The sequence below is a fragment of the Trachurus trachurus genome, assembly GCF_905171665.1.
Source record: "Trachurus trachurus genome assembly, chromosome: 21".
NCBI lineage: Eukaryota > Metazoa > Chordata > Actinopteri > Carangiformes > Carangidae > Trachurus > Trachurus trachurus.
The window spans coordinates 5,738,385-5,754,769 of record NC_139899.1 but is presented as its reverse complement, the minus strand read 5'-3'; the positions used below and the strand labels follow the sequence as shown (position 1 = coordinate 5,754,769).

The following is a 16,385-nucleotide window of genomic DNA, read 5'->3' as shown; positions in this document are numbered from 1 at the left end:
CACACATCATATTAGATTAATGCCATTTTTTTATGATATTATCATCACTAGTGATCATCCAGAGAAGACCCAACTTCACTGAATTCTGATGAGAACACACCACCTATTACAAACAGTAGACTAGCTCCTCACATTCGTTGCAGCCACAGAGTAGCAAAAATATTATATTATAAAGTTTAATTCCAGCTCGAAAAAAAAAAGTCTGAAATGCAATGTGATGGTCCTAGTTGTTAACATAAAGATTAACAGGTTTCTAGGGTGAAGTGTGCACTCTTTTTTTACCATAACTATAGCCTACTATCTTTGGGTGACTTCCTTCTGGAGCGTCAGCTGTGTTCCTCACTTTGAAACAGGCCCAGGAAGTTTGTTTGCTTTTCCTTATAGTTACCACAAACATACATCTGACTGCTCCTTGTTGCAGCAAATTTTGGTTTGTGTTATAATTGGTTATTCACGTTGTTTAGCTATGTAGTATTTCACATTTCTATGCATATTTTTTATTAGTAAAATATTGGTGTCAAACTTCATTTCGGTTGTATGGTCTTCTTTGAATGGGAAAATATGAAGAGGTCTAGGTGAAATCAAAATGAGCCAAAAAGAGTTGTATTAGGATGGAGTGAATATTATGACACAGGCTATCAGTGAAATATAGCCTAATTAGTTTTCCAAAGGTCAAATTCCACCTGGACATACGTATCTCTGATAATAAAACAGCTGCAAAATTGCTCAGGTTCATTTTTTTAGCATCTACTTTTACACAGTTAGCCTACACATTACTTATTCATTTGCCTGATATCCCATGATTCAAAGGTAGATTTTACGCTAATGTGATTTTTGTTAGTATTCTTACTAGGCAGAGATGAAAAATTTACATTTTCTACTGTAGCCTACTCCAGACATGTCTGTAGTAATCTCACCGGTCTTAGCTTTCTTTAAATAAATAAATAAATAAATAAATAAAAAAGACTGAAATAAAACTAATGGTTGCCTAAACTTTACACCGTATGCTCTTTGTTAAATCTGTCCAAAATTTTTTAGAAACAATTTCACAGTCTTTGTTTGTGAAATATTTGTGCTTGTGCACCACATATGCTCACATCTTGTGCATCTCCTGGGGGCTAAGCCCCCCCTGTCCTTAAAACTTAGTGACGCCCCTGTCTGTAAACATAAAATTTATCATGTCACTGTGCTTTTCACATAAAGTTGATGGAAGAATGGACAGTGCAGATGCCCCCTCAGTATAGTATCTGCAGGAAAGAGGTCTCTGCTCTCCCCCACTTAGCTCAACTAGTGCATATGCAGGACACAGACAGTAAACGGCGCTGAATTGACCCTATTAAACAGCTGTTTTCTCCGCATACATGAGGTTCCGTCCCGAAATAATACAGCGCTTAAAGTGCACGTATGTACGAAACTTTTACAGTGTAACAACTGGTTGGAAAGAGCAGTTTATCTAGAGCCAACTCACTCAGTAGCCTTCTCCTCCATGCACGCAGGCTCCGCGACGCGCTGTATCACTCGCTTTTTCCGAATGAATCGCCTTTTTTCCCGCGACCAGTAAACAAACACCAGCGTACGTGAGGGCGTCAATAAACAAGAGCATTATAGGCCTACCGGAATTGTTTGGACAAGAGAGGAGTCACTCAGTCACCTTCCATCTGTCCTCCCTAATACTTTGCACTTTTTTTTTTTTTTTCATTCATTAGGCCGAAAAAAATACCGAGGTCATGACCTCGGTGTCCTCAATGGTAGCTACGGCCTTGGTTACGACTGGCAGGATGTTGCTCAGCAGCAGCTTCTCCAGGCACTTCATTATTATGGAGGTGAGGGTGACAGGGCGATAGTGGTTGTGTTCAGTGGGCCGTGGTTTTTTGGGTACAGGGATTATGGTGGCAGTCTTCCAGAGGGTGGGTATGGTGGCAGTCAAGTAGAATTCACAGAAGAGCAGTGGCATGCACAGACTTTTTGAAGGGCAGGGGCGAAAAGGAAAAAAAGGGGCACCTAATAGCGCGTCCTCGCCACTGAAGAGGGCACTTAAGCACGCGTTTTGGCTTCCCTGAAGGCACTTTAACACGTGTTTTGGCTCCTAGATGTGGCTCCTAGAGGGCACTTTCAGGGCTGCCAAGTTTGAGTTGAGAAAATTTTGGCCTTTTTTAACATCGATTTGGCCTGTTTTAATATCGATACCTTAAGACTAAAAAAACGTCGATTTGGCCTGTTTTAACACGTGTTTTGGCCCCCAAGAGGGCACTTTCGCACATGTTTTGGCTTCTAGAGAGCACTTTAGCATGCATTTTGGCTTCCAAGGGGGCACTTTCACACGTGTTTTAGCTCCCAAGAGGGCACTTTAGCACACGTTTTGGTTCCTAGATGTGGCTCCTAGAGGGCACTTTCAGGGCTGCCAAGTTTCAGAAAATGACAAGAGTGAGACTGTAGCGACATGGTGCGTTTGGCCAGCGACCACAGGTCGGCGGCGAAAAAAATTTGGCCTTTTTAAACGTTGATTTGGCCTGTTTTATAATATCAATACCTTAAGACTAAAAAACATCGATGTGGCCTGTTTTAACACGTGTTTTGGCTCCCAAGAGGGCACTTTAGCACACGTTTTGGCTTCCAAGGGCACTTTAACATGTGTTTTGGCTTCCAAGAGGGCACTTTAACATGTGTTTTGGCTCCTAGAGGGCACTTTAGCAAACGTTTTGGCTCCTAGAGGGCACTTAAGCACGCGTTTTGGCTCCCAAGAGGGCACTTAAGCACGCGTTTCAGTTCCTAGAGGGCACTTTAGCACGCATTGTGGCACCTAGAGGGCTCTTTAGCACACGTTTTGGCTCCTAGAGGGCACTTTAGCACACGTTTTGGCCCCCATGAGGGCACTTGAGCACACGTTTTAGCTCCTAGAGGGCACTTTAGCACACGTTTTGCCCCCCATGAGGACACTTTAGCACGTGTTTTGGCTTCCAAGAGGGCACTTTAACGCGCATTTTGGCTCCCAGGGGGCACTTTAGCACGCGTTTTTCAACAATTGGGCCACAAGGGGGGGCGACCGCCCCCCCTGCCCCCCCCCTGTGCACGCCACTGCAGAAGAGTCAGTGAAGCACAGGTGCAAGTTCTTGGGCACACACCTTCAACACCCTTGCTGGGATGCTGTCAGGCCCCGGAGCCTTGCCCAGCCTGCACCGGCTGAGTTGGCGCCGTACATCCTCTGTGAACGGGGCTGGTTCGACTACTTCTGGTAGAGCCTCACACTCAGTTGTAAAATCCAGTGTGTCAAATCGGGCAAAGAATCTATTTAGTTCTTTTGCAAAGGCTTCTGGGCTTGTTATTGCGCAAGTGTTGATTCTGGATTCACATCCCATCAGGGTTTTCACCCTCTGGAATGCCTGCTTCTTGTTCATGTTGGCAAATTCAGATTCCAACCTGCTCTTGAATTTCAGTTTTGCTTTGAAAACCTCATTTTTTATTTTTCTGTTTGCTAGTTTTAGGCTTTCCCAGTCCTTGAGCCTGAAGGCTGTGTGTTTTTCCTTCAGGCTCTGTCTTATTTGTTTAGTTATCCAGGGTTTGGAGTTGGGATATTTTTTGATTGTTTTAATAGGGATGCAGGTGTTTATACAAAAGTTGATGTAGTCAGTGTTCGTAATGCGTTCGTTCGTAATGCGAGGCTCTCGCAAACCACCCATAAAAGTACGAACAGGGTAATGAACATCTCGAGCGACTTGGTCATGTTCGGTAGAGTGTAGTTTACACAGAACACTTAAAGCAGAAGTAAGCGATCCAGTAGTTTGGCTAACTTCCTGTCAGTGGATGGAGTTAGCAGTCCCCGCCCTCGTCCCTACGTCACCACATTCACGCACATCCCTTGGCTGCACACACAGAGAGGACCGCCCCTTTATGCCGTTCTCTCTCCTCATTGGATAAAGGTTGTAGGATACAAGGAAAGTTTTCTCCTCGGCTTACAGCAGAGCAGAGTGACTGACAGACCCGTGTTTCAGACCAAACACTCTATGTAAGTGATTGCTGTCGGAAGATACAACTATTTAAGACTTATATTAACACAAACATTCCACTTACTTCTGCTTTAACAACACATAATAACGGAGAAAAGACGGCGTCTGGAGAGAGCGAAGAATGGTCAGTGCTGTCGTAGCGGAGCAAGCGCCATAGAATACAGACTCTGTAGACTTAAGTACTAAAGTTCTTTTTATGTTTGGAGTCCGACACTCCCTTTAGATTTTTGTTTGGGCATTATTTACTTTCTTTCTCAACTCAACTTCTCTGGCATTCTTGATTTAAGAACACGTTCATGAATCTGACGTAGAGTTTGCATGTTCTCCCCGTGCATGTGTGGGTTCTCTCCAGCTTCCTCCCACAGACCAAAGGCATGCAGGTTAACTGGTGACTCTAAATTGCCCATAGGTGTGAATGTGTGTCTGTATATGTTGGCCCTGTGATAGACTGGTGACCTGTCCAGGGTGAACCCCGCCTCCTGCCCAGAGCCAGCTGAGAAAGGCTCCAGCTCACCCTCCATCCTAGTGAGGATGAGCTGTATAGAAGATGAATGAACTTAAAGCTTAAAGCTGTCTGCCTTTAAAGAGCGACCACTCAAAGGACTTAGGCATTTTCTTTAAAGGAGGACGTGGATCAGCTGATGTAAGCTGTAACTGACAGTCAGACTCAGGTTATTGTAGAAAAGAACCAGTTTGTACGACGTGTTGTTGGACCAGGTCTGAAACCAAAGTGTCTCTGTCTGTTGTGAACGTCCTCAGGGGACATATAAAGTCCATCTTGTATTATCTATCTGTACTTCCTTCACAGAGTGGAGCAGGAGAGCTCAGAGGTTCCCAGTGATCAGTCTGCCCAGCAGCATCAAATACACCTGGACTCCATATTTATGGTGAGGACATGTCCAACAGCTGCTGTTACATCGGTTGTGTTCACAATCATCTCCATGCTGTACTTTGACACCAGTGGATTGTCAGGCTGTCCAACATGGATCTGATGTTTGACTCCATGGTTTTAGTTTGATGCTGTCACTCATAGAGTTTCTGTTCCAGCTACTGGAGGAGAACATGGTCACTTTTGTCAAGAACGAGCTGAAGAAGATCCACAAGGCTCTGAGTCCAAATTACCCAGAATGCTCAGGGAGTCAGAGGGAGGATGAGGAGGTGTTGGATGGTGAGGATGAAGAGCAGAGGAGGAGGAGTAACAGAGAGGCATTAGTGAAGATCACAGTGAACTTCCTGAGGAGGATGAAGCAGGAGGAGCTGGCTTCGTGTCTGCAGAGCAGTAAGAGGATTTCTCTAAAGATTCAACATGATGGACAAATGAGACGTTCACTGACGTCAACACATGGAGGGAAACGTTCATATAGTCGTTTTTCCAGAGGAATTAAAATATCTGTCCTGAATTTTACTGTGTTTTTGTTTATTCAGGAACTCCTGGTCCAGTTTGTGGACGTAAACTCAAATCTGTCCTGAAGAAGAAGTTCCAGTGTGTGTTTGAGGGGATCTCTAAAGCAGGAAACCCAACCCTTCTGAACCAGATCTACACAGAGCTCTACATCACTGAGGGAGGGGCTGGAGAGGTCAATGATGAACATGAGGTCAGACAGATTGAAACAGCGTCCAGGAAACCAGACAGACCAGAAACAACCATCAGACAAGAAGACATCTTTAAAGCCCCACCTGGAAGTGACCGACCAATCAGAACAGTGATGACAAAGGGAGTGGCTGGCATTGGGAAAACAGTCTTAACACAGAAGTTCACTCTGGACTGGGCTGAAGACAAAACCAACCAGGACATACACTTCACATTTCCCTTCACTTTCAGAGAGCTGAATGTGTTGGAAGAGAAAAAGTTGAGCTTGGTGGAACTTGTTCATCACTTCTTCTCTGAAACCAAAGAAGCAGGAATCTGCAGGTTTGATCGGTTCCAGGTGGTCTTCATCTTTGACGGTCTGGACGAGTGTCGACTTCCTCTGGACTTCCACAACACTGAGATCCTGACTGATGTGGCAGAGTCCACCTCAGTCAACGTGCTGCTGATCAACCTCATCAGGGGGAACCTGCTTCCCTCTGCTCGCCTCTGGATAACTACACGACCTGCAGCAGCCAATCAGATCCCTCCTTACTGTGTTGACATGGTGACAGAGGTCAGAGGGTTCACTGACCCACAGAAGGAGGAGTACTTCAGGAAGAGGTTCAGAGATGAGGATCAGGCCAGAGAGATCATCTCCCACATCAAGACATCACGAAGCCTCCACATCATGTGCCACATCCCAGTCTTCTGCTGGATCACTGCTACAGTTCTGGAGGAGCTGTTGAAGACCAGAGAGAGAGGAGAGCTTCCCAAGACCCTGACTGAGATGTACATCCACTTCCTGGTGGTTCATCTAAAACTGAAGAAGGTCAAGTATGATGGAGGAGCTGAGACAGATCCACACTGGAGTCCAGAGAGCAGGAAGATGATTGAGTCTCTGGGAAAACTGGCTTTTGAGCAGCTGCAGAAAGGAAACCTGATCTTCTATGAATCAGACCTGACAGAGTGTGGCATCGATATCAGAGCAGCCTCAATGTACTCAGGAGTGTTCACACAGATCTTTAAAGAGGAGAGAGGCCTGTACCAGGACAAGGTGTTCTGCTTTGTCCATCTGAGTGTTCAGGAGTTTCTGGCTGCTCTTCCTGTCCATCTGACCTTCATCAACTCTGGACTCAACCTGATGTCACAACAACAAACAACCTCCAAGACGACTGAAACAACAGGAGTCAAATCTGTAGAGAAAAACTTCTACCAGAGTGCTGTGGACAAGGCCTTACATAGTCCAAATGGACACCTGGACTTGTTCCTCCGCTTCCTCCTGGGTCTTTCACTGGAGACCAATCAGAATCTCCTACGAGGTCTGGTGACAAAGACAGGAAGTGACTCACGGTCCAATCAGGAAACAATCCAGTACATCAAGAAGAAGATTGAAGAGACTCCCTCTGCAGAGAAAAGCATCAACCTGTTCCACTGTCTGAATGAACTGAATGATGGTTCTCTAGTGGAGGAGATCCAACAGTCCCTGAGATCAGGACGTCTCTCCAGAGATGAACTGTCTCCTGCTCAATGGTCGGCTCTGGGCTTCATCTTACTGTCATCAGAAGAAGATCTGGACGAGTTTGACCTGAAGAAATACTCTGCTTCAGAGGAGGCTCTTCTGAGGCTGCTGCCAGTGGTCAAAGGCAAAGCCTCCAATAAAGCTTTGTAAGTGTAGAGATAGTTGGATTTATTCATTATAGAAAAACACTTATGTCTTTTCACTAGGACAGATAATAAACTCCTTTCTTCTTTAATTCCTCATGATTATATCTTCAGACTGAGCGGCTGTAACCTCTCAGAGAGAAGCTGTGAAGCTCTGTCCTCAGTCCTCAGCTCCCAGTCCTCTAGTCTGAGACACCTGGACCTGAGTAACAACAACCTGCAGGACTCAGGAGTGAAGCTGCTGTCTGGTGGACTGGAGAGTCCACACTGTAGACTGGAGACTCTCAGGTGAGGATCCATCCAGCTGTTTAGCTGATGACACTTGAACACAGCAGCAGGTGTTGACAGAGGGTTCCTGTGTGTTGTTGTGTGTGTTGAGTCTGTCAGGATGTCTGGTCACAGAGGAAGGCTGTGCCTCATTGGACATGTTCATATTTTTAGTGAACGTTGAACTGAAATAATCAGTTTATAAATGATGAACCTGAGCAGCGTTCACTGTCACCACAGTGAACACTAAAATAGTGTCACTGTCATTTAGGGCCAAGAGGTGGAGTCTGCAGATACAAATGATTTGTCAAAGGGTCAGCAGCGACTTTTCTGTCGAAGGAAACTCGTTAAATTTGCCATTGATAAAACCCTGATGACCATCTTCTACAAGGCGTACATTGAGTCAGTTTTCTTTCATTTGTTGGCTTGGAGGTCTGAATGTTAGACACAAAAATGCCTTAAAAAATAGTGAACATTGGCAGCAAAATCATTTGTGTACAACAGAGTAATCTCTCTGTGCTATACAACAGTCAGGTAGTGAAGAGAGCAAATTCCATCTTGTCAGATCATTTCAGCTCCTCCCCTCCGGCTCTCGCTTCAGTCTTCCCTCAGTCAAAACCAACAGATACAAACACTCATTCACCCCGACAGCTATCACCCTCCTTAATGCGGGGAAAAGGAGGTAGCCACACAGTCAGTCGTAGGCTACTTTTGCACTTATTTATTGCCTTAGTAGGTTTTTCATGTATTTTTAGATTTGATTTATTGTTGTTTCTTATCTGTCCTCTGTATAGATTTTATAGTGGCCTTGTTTTTATCTACCATTATCATGGACAGCAGTGCTGTGTGCTTTGTGCTTTTTACCTCTATGTTCTCCTGTGGTGTGTCTTGTTTTCAAATGTGTAGAAGCTGCTGCAACAACATTTGCCTGTTTCGGGACAATAAAGAAATTTACTTACTTACAGTCACGTTGTCTTTAGGCAAATGTTTGGAGGGAAAGAGAGGGTCAAAGGTCAGAGTGCGGGGTTGTATCATCTTAGGGGGTGTGGTTAGGTGTGACTGTGGTGATGCAGGCAGGGTGGAGTCTGTGATTTTCACACTGACTGTATATACAAACAACAAAACAAATATATACATATATGAATATACAAAGATGAGTGAGAGATCACAGTAATCAAATCTATCTATAAATCTATTCATACAAACTGGAACATGTTGAGTTAGAAACACTGTAGGTGTTCAGGTTTGTGTTGAAATGTTGTGTATTAATGATTCTAACCTGTTATTTCCTTCATATTGAGTATGTGAGTGTTTTTCCTTGAATTCCTCTTCAGACTGAGCAACTGTAACCTCTCAGAGAGAAGCTGTGAAGCTCTGTCCTCAGTCCTCATCTCCCAGTCCTCTAGTCTGAGACACCTGGACCTGAGTAACAACAACCTGCAGGACTCAGGAGTGAAGCTGTTGTCTGGTGGACTGGAGAGTCCACACTGTAGACTGGAGACTCTCAGGTGAGGATCCATCGAGATGTTTATCTGATGACACTTGAACACAGCGGCAGGTGTTGACAGAGGGTTCCTGTGTGTTGTTGTGTGTGTTCAGTCTGTCAGGATGTCTGGTCACAGAGGAAGGCTGTGCTTCTCTGGCCTCAGCTCTGAGCTCCAACCCCTCCCATCTGAGAGAGCTGGACCTGAGCTACAATCATCCAGGAGCCTCAGGAGTGGAGCCGCTGTCGGCTGGACTGGAGGATCCAGACTGGAGACTGGACTCTCTCAGGTATGGAGAGGCTGCTGCAGCCACACACACTGTCTGGTAGAGGAGGAGGAGCTGGAACATTTTCTATGGCCCCGTTCACACCTGGTCACACCTGGTATTAACATCTGTCTCAGGTGATCAATGCATTGATGACATTGGATCCCATCACTCAGACCATATCCAGAGGTGGTGTAGGCCACAGTGAAGCTCCGCCCACTCCACTGACGTCCTCTGTCCCAGTCTGACTCGTCCCAACACAGTTTATACTGAAGCCAAAATCTCAGAGTGTTTCAAACATGAGCTGTGCAGCTTTCATCAGTCACAGTGATGAACTACTGGGATCAGGAGTTTCTCCTCATGATGACTTCAGTGTATCTTCATGACTCACTGTGTCATATTCAGGAGAAGAGATGTCAGTGATGAAAGCAGCTGTTGGCAGCTGTGCTCTGAGTCTCTCCAGATGTTTGGATCAGACTTTATTTCAGAGTGTATCAGGAAACATTTCAGCTGCAGCTGGTTGAACTGCCCCTGAACCAACAGAGTGTTTGACCTGTACAATCCCAGAGACTGTAGACCTGTTGAGTGTAGGGGTTGCATGACTTCAGATTTTTTAAAGTCGACTCTAATGTTATGAAAGTCGAGTCGACGTCGACTAGTCGCTGATGACGTCATTCATATTTTTCCCATCATAACTAAAATCACAGGAGGAGGGAAATGCTTTGCAACAATCTGTATTCACTGACAGACAGCTCATGCACAGAAATTAGTCCACAGAACAGCAGCTTTATAAACAACAAGCTGTAAATCAGTTTGTTTTTTTTGTAACACACTCCTATACAAGTGCAAAAGAAAATACTCTACTGTCCGTTAAACAATTAACGACACACGGGCCTCGTCACCATCACAGTCCTGCTCAGTCACAGTTTCACTCACAGTTTTTGTTTTTCCTGAGGCCTGTACCACGAAGCGAGCTCAGCCTACCCAGGATTACTGTCAGCCTATCCAGCTGAACCTATCCACAACACTGTCACCGTGGATCAGCTGTACCACGACGCTGGTTATCAACTCGGTAACTCAACTCCGGCTTGTCTTACTGTGAATCTGTGAACGCGCACGTACAAAGGGCGGATTCAAGGCAGCTGACCAATCCCAACCATGAGCACCGACGCGTCAGAGAGAAGCGAGGTGAGCGCACCGGAGCGCCCATTCCTTTGAGGAAGAAGGAAAAAAAAGAAGCCCGCGGTCGTGGCCTGACCCGAGTTATTAAATGTTTAATCTGTGCTGATTAAACTTGTAAATGAATGCTCCTCTGGATCCGATTCTTTCGTTATATTCTGATTCTTTTAAACAGTGGCCAAACAACAGAACAATTTTATTATATTAGACTATATTTCCATCTTTGCTGAGCATAACGTTTGTCTTGAATTAAATAAAAGCCTGTCCCATATAGACGCGTGTCTCTATAGACGGGTCCGCTCACCGCCCCCCCCCCCCACACACACACACACACACACACTCAAAAAAAAAAAAGACTATTGGCAGAAGTCCTTGCCATGAGAACCGGCAGCCTACCTCTCGTATGGATAATCAGCGTGATGATCCAACCGATGTGATCTGTCCCGGAAAATCCGTTGTTGTGATAGACTCATGTGTTTTTATAAAGGGTTAAATCATCTTAAATCATAAAGTGGATACAATCACCGCAACTCTGTCCGGAGCTTCGCTACTTTTATTTCCGTCTCCGTGGTAACAGTAAGCACCGGTACAAGGAGGATTTCAAAATAAGAGCACACTGAACATCACCTCTGTAAGAATGAATCCAGCTTCGTGGTACCGGAAAGCCAGGGTTAACCCTGAAGTTACCTTGCTAAGACAGTAATCCTGCTTTGTGGTACAGGCCTCTGGTTGGTTGTTGCTGTTGTTGGTTGTTGTGGTTGTTGTTGTTGTTGTGCGCGACGTAAAGCTGTCGATATGAGCAGAGTTTTTTGTTTTTTTTTAATTCCCGGCAGCCCGGACACACTGCCCGCGGAAGCGGAGCGCCACAGGCGCTTGGCTGGTGTCAGGCAGCAGCTTCTCCTGCTCTCTCCGCCTCCGTCAAACATCGACCCGTCTGTAGGCTACTCGGTTTTCCACACACACAGGTCTGTCTCTAGCGCTGTATGTATGGATGTGTGTCTTGTGTGCAGACGCATCTGACAAATATTTATAGATGGACAAGCAAACTTAATCATCATTTCTTTTATTTTGAAAATTGACCGGATTCTCTCGCCTTTTCTGTGCCCAACTTCCTGTTTGGTACGATCTCGTTCTATCCAGCTTGACGGCGCTCGTATTTTTTTCATTCAGCACACTCAGCTGTTGTTTCAAGCCGCTACTGTCACATGATCAGCGACTAGTCGACGTCAAGCTCAAAACGTCATTGTGGAGCAGTAAAGTCGACTAGTCGATTAGTCGACTAGTCTGTGCAACCCCTAGCTGAGTGTGGACACATAATAATAACACAGTAGGGATGGAGTGATTTTCGATCGGATCGTCTATCGGCGATCGAAGGGGACGATCGTGATTTTTTTTTCAAATGGCGATCTTTAAGGTGATCTTTAATTAATTTACTGCCATAAGATGTTAAAGAAATAATCTCTAGAACCTGCGCTCTACTGTGTACTTGAAAAATGTTTCGTGGAGCAACATGTCTGCATACAGAGCCCTTGGATCTGTGCAACAGAGGAGTGAATATTAAACACACACACACACTATTGCATCTTTTTTTTTCTTCTCACTTTTTTTCGGAGGTGCATGCCGCGGACACTAGTCCATGGGCCAGAGGCCAGAATTTCACTTATCGGTACCACTCAAGGTGGCAAAGGTTACTAATAATTTTTGTAAACATCCATGTCTGTAGATGATATTTTGGTATGATAACCCTTCCTGAGTCACAGCTAAATTACAATTATCACCTGTTGAAGTTAACTTCCCCCTAGGGAAAAATGCATTTTAGACACTAGTACATATCTTGGTTTAGACTGAGTTCAGGATATTTGTCAGTGCTTTAAAATATTGTGTGTGGTATCATTTTAAAGGGGACATTCTAAGACATTCTAAGCTTTCATTCAAGCCCTCATGTGAATATGTGTGACACTTACAGTGGTCACGGGAGCTCTTCAAACCTTTAATCACACACATTTTTCCACTATTTCCGCCAAAATCATGTACTTTCGTTTGGTCCTGTGACATCAAGGAATGTCAGAGACACAAAACACCAGCACTAGAATACTCACAGGACTCCAAGGATTCAGAAAATGTACAATATACCAATACTGTTTCATTGTGAGGGGTGGTTTTCCAGCCTTATATTAAAAGTGTTGTTTTGCTCTGACAGTTAGACCAAAGCCATTTTAGTGGGGCAGACAAGCAAACTAATTGTGCATTTTATGACTAAAGCATGAAACTTTCAGCATTTCATCTACATACCCCAAGGTTTGATTTCAGATGTGGAACCACTTTGGTGGCTGACCTTTGGTGACCTTTAGGGGTCTTTGACCTCAGCATTGCATTTTTCCACATTATTCTCCATTGGAAACCTATGAAAATCTGGGAAGTAAATCATTACCAACAAATTTCTTCACCATTGTGTTTAGGAAGGTGTGTGATATGATGTAATAAAATGTTGAAATTCAACTCCAGTGGGAAACCCCCTAAAAAACTACTCAAAGTTGGGGTACCTGTAACCAGACTTTTCGAAAATTCCTAAATGTTAAATTTGGCCTTAAGTATCTTGTGAGGGGTCAAACTAGGGGTTTTTCATGATTCTGAGTTGATCACAAACATTAGTTTTACACCCAAAACCCTCCTTAGTGGAAAAGAACAGCCACACCCACTTTTCCTGTTCATCGGAACCCCCACCACCAATACAGAGAAGCCATTCCTTAGCATGGCAGAGGTTGTGTCACATATTACTACTAAATACTCAGTAATATAACTTATATTCTAGCCTTTTACTTGTAGGACATTATACAGACCCTCCAGGATTGTATGATGTCACGATTGCAACTATTAATGCAAATTCAATCATGAATTCTTTGGCCTAGCTTGCCACTGCAACTTCTCTGCAAATTTACTATAGACCGCTGTGGTCAGCTGTGGTCACAATGTTTCCATTACGTGTTTTTTGCGTGTCTGTGTTTTTTATTACTAGTTATTGTTTTCATATAAATTAAGTTTTATGCGGATCGGGAGCGAGAGAGAAGGAAAGACATCAGGTGCACACCAGATTTCACATACCAGTAAAAACTGAAACATACACACACCCTTCTCACTCTTCTTTTTCTATTAATTGCCATGGTAAATAGGCCTAAATATTGTTTAGCGGTAGTTAGCATTAAAAGTGAGGAATTTTGGAGCTAGCTAGTGCTAGACATGTTGAAGCCATTTGCAACCTTCGATCATTGACATGATGAAACAAAAGTATTATCTCCATCTAGTTTAGTTTATTAGTTTATAAGGGACAGTGTGCAATTACATTAATCATTTAAAGGAAAAAAAATGAAAAGATGGTTGCACCAGATTTAGCTCCCAGCTAATTTCCATCTGTAGTCCCTACACATAACATACAAGTGATAAAATACACAGAATACAAGCTACTATACAAAGGTGAGGCATAAACAGACACAGTTAGACAATGGACAACACTTAGACAATACCGAAACATGTATGAGGTAGGCAAAACTGCAGCAGATCAGCTGATCTAAGAAACTTAAAAATTGTCAACTAACTTACTTGTTAGTTGGCTAACAGTAAATAGTATGGTTAGTTAGCTAACTCCTATGTGCAACTGCATCTGATGACCATCTGCCCCATTAGCTATCAAGCTAGGATAACATGGTGTAGGCCGATTGTCTTTTCTGCAGTTAGGTTTAGGCTATTATAATTTGATTTGAAAATCTTTAATGTCCCAGAAGGGCAATTTGGTTTGCAGCAAAAGTTCAGAGTCAAACACAGTAGATCTCACATAGCACACACAATAATACAATAAATACATATAAATACATATAGTCATCACAGATTACAGTACTGTACATCGTTCCCAACAGGTTTGCCTACAGCGTATTGAGGAATCTAACGGCAGACGGGACAAAGGATTTTAAATATTTGATTTGGCCTGACAAAGGAATGTAGATGGGAAGAGTCAAAACTCTGCATGAAGAGGGTGGAAAGGGTTTGCCAGAATGGCCCTTGCCCTCTGAGTGACTCTGACCTGATAAACATTGTCAAGGTCATTCAAGTTAATGCCAATTGTTTTTTGGCAGAGTTTGACCACATTCTTCATCTTATTCTTATTTGATATGCTGAGGTTCCCAAACCAACAAATCATTGCAAAAGTTAAGATGGACTCAATAAAAGATGAGTAAAACAGTTTCTTATCTGTGAGTAAGTGAGTAAAACTTCTTATCAACATTAAAAGACCTCAATTTCTTAAAATAAAACAACCTCTGATTTACTTTCCTGCAGACGGCATCTGAGTTGTTCTCAAAAGACAGTTTATCATCCAGGATGGTGCCTAAATACTTATAATGGTTGACTATGTCCACAGCTGTGCCTTTGACAAAGGTTTGGGCTGTGACAGGTGGTTTCGTACGGAAATCAATTATGTCTTTTGTTTTTGACACATTAAGTTGCAGATAAGAGTCATCACACCATCAACAAAATGGTCAAGGACCGATAAATAATAAAGATGATCTACTGTACTCAATAGAATACATTAGAGATAAGCTATTCCAGTGCATGACAGAGGTTTTCTTTAATGTCATAAAAAACGTATATTACTACTGAATACTTAATATAACTTATATTCTACCTTTTTACATTGTTGGACATTAGTCTAGCACCCGTCAATCTCATGTCAAAAACCTGGGGGCCAGATCCGTCCTGTGATACACTTTTATGTGGCCTTCAAGAAAAATATGATATTAATAATGGCCCACCAATATAGCATTCACACGAGTCACATTACAAATCCCATAATACTGAACACACAAACATCTATCTTTTTCCATTCTTCAAAAACCACCTCTTAGAGCCTGGATGCTTGATGGCGCTTGATGCTCAGTGTGTCTGCAAATTAACGGTATCGTGTTTGCAATCAATGTAGCACCACTGTGTATTTTCTGTGCTTTTCCTCTCTTCATTTCGAACAAACTTGTATAATGTCCTACAAGTAAAAGGCTAGAATATAAGTTATATTACTGAGTATTTAGTAGTAATATGTGACACAACCTCTGCCATGATAAGGAATGGCTTCTCTGTATTGGTGGTGGGGGTTCCGATGAACAGGAAAAGTGGGTGTGGCTGTTTTTTTTCCACTAAGGAGTGTTTTGGGTGTAAAACTAATGCTTGTGATCAACTCAGAATCATGAAAAACCCCTAGTTTGACCCCTCACAAGATACTTAAGGCCAAATTTAACATTTAGGAATTTTCGAAAAATCTGGTTATGGGTACCCCAACTTTGAGTAGTTTTTTAGGGGGTTTCCCACTGGAGTTGAATTTCAACATTTTATTACATCATATTACACACCTTCCTAAACACAATGGTGAAGAAATTTGTTGGTAATGATTTACTTCCCAGATTTTCATAGGTTTCCAATGGAGAATAATGTGGGAAAATGCAATGGTGAGGACAAAGACCCCTAAAGGTCACCAAAGGTCAGCCACCAAAGTGGTTCCACATCTGAAATCAAACCTTGGGGTATGTAGATGAAATGCTGAAAGATTCATGCTTTAGTCATAAAATGCACAATTAGTTTGCTTGTCTGCCCCACTAAAATGGCTTTGGTCTAACTGTCAGAGCAAAACAACACTTTTAATATAAGGCTGGAAAACCACCCCTCACAATGAAACAGTATTGATATATTGTACATTTTCTGAATCCTTGGAGTCCTGTGAGTATTCTAGTGCTGGTGTTTTGTGTCTCTGACATTCCTTGATGTCACAGGACCAAACGAAAGTACATGATTTTGGCGGAAATAGTGGAAAAATGTGTGTGATTAAAAGTTTGAAGAGCTCCGGTGACCACTGTAAGTGTCACACATATTCACATGAGGGCTTGAATGAAAGCTTACAATGTCCCCTTTAAAAT

General features: G+C 43.2%; 1 protein-coding gene across 1 annotated transcript in view; it reads left to right on the top strand.

The window, feature by feature from the left end:
- Window positions 1–16,385, top strand: part of LOC311004748 (protein NLRC3-like) — a gene marked incomplete at its 3' end in the record, with an annotated part of 34,803 nt that overhangs the window by 15,449 nt on the left and 2,969 nt on the right. The window contains exons 5-9 of the mRNA XM_083996917.1: window positions 4,813–4,891; window positions 5,052–5,283; window positions 5,430–7,239; window positions 7,351–7,524; window positions 9,103–9,276. Of these exons, the coding sequence (XP_083853043.1) occupies window positions 4,813–4,891; window positions 5,052–5,283; window positions 5,430–7,239; window positions 7,351–7,524; window positions 9,103–9,276 (2,469 nt within the window). The remainder of the gene's footprint in view (window positions 1–4,812; window positions 4,892–5,051; window positions 5,284–5,429; window positions 7,240–7,350; window positions 7,525–9,102; window positions 9,277–16,385) is intronic.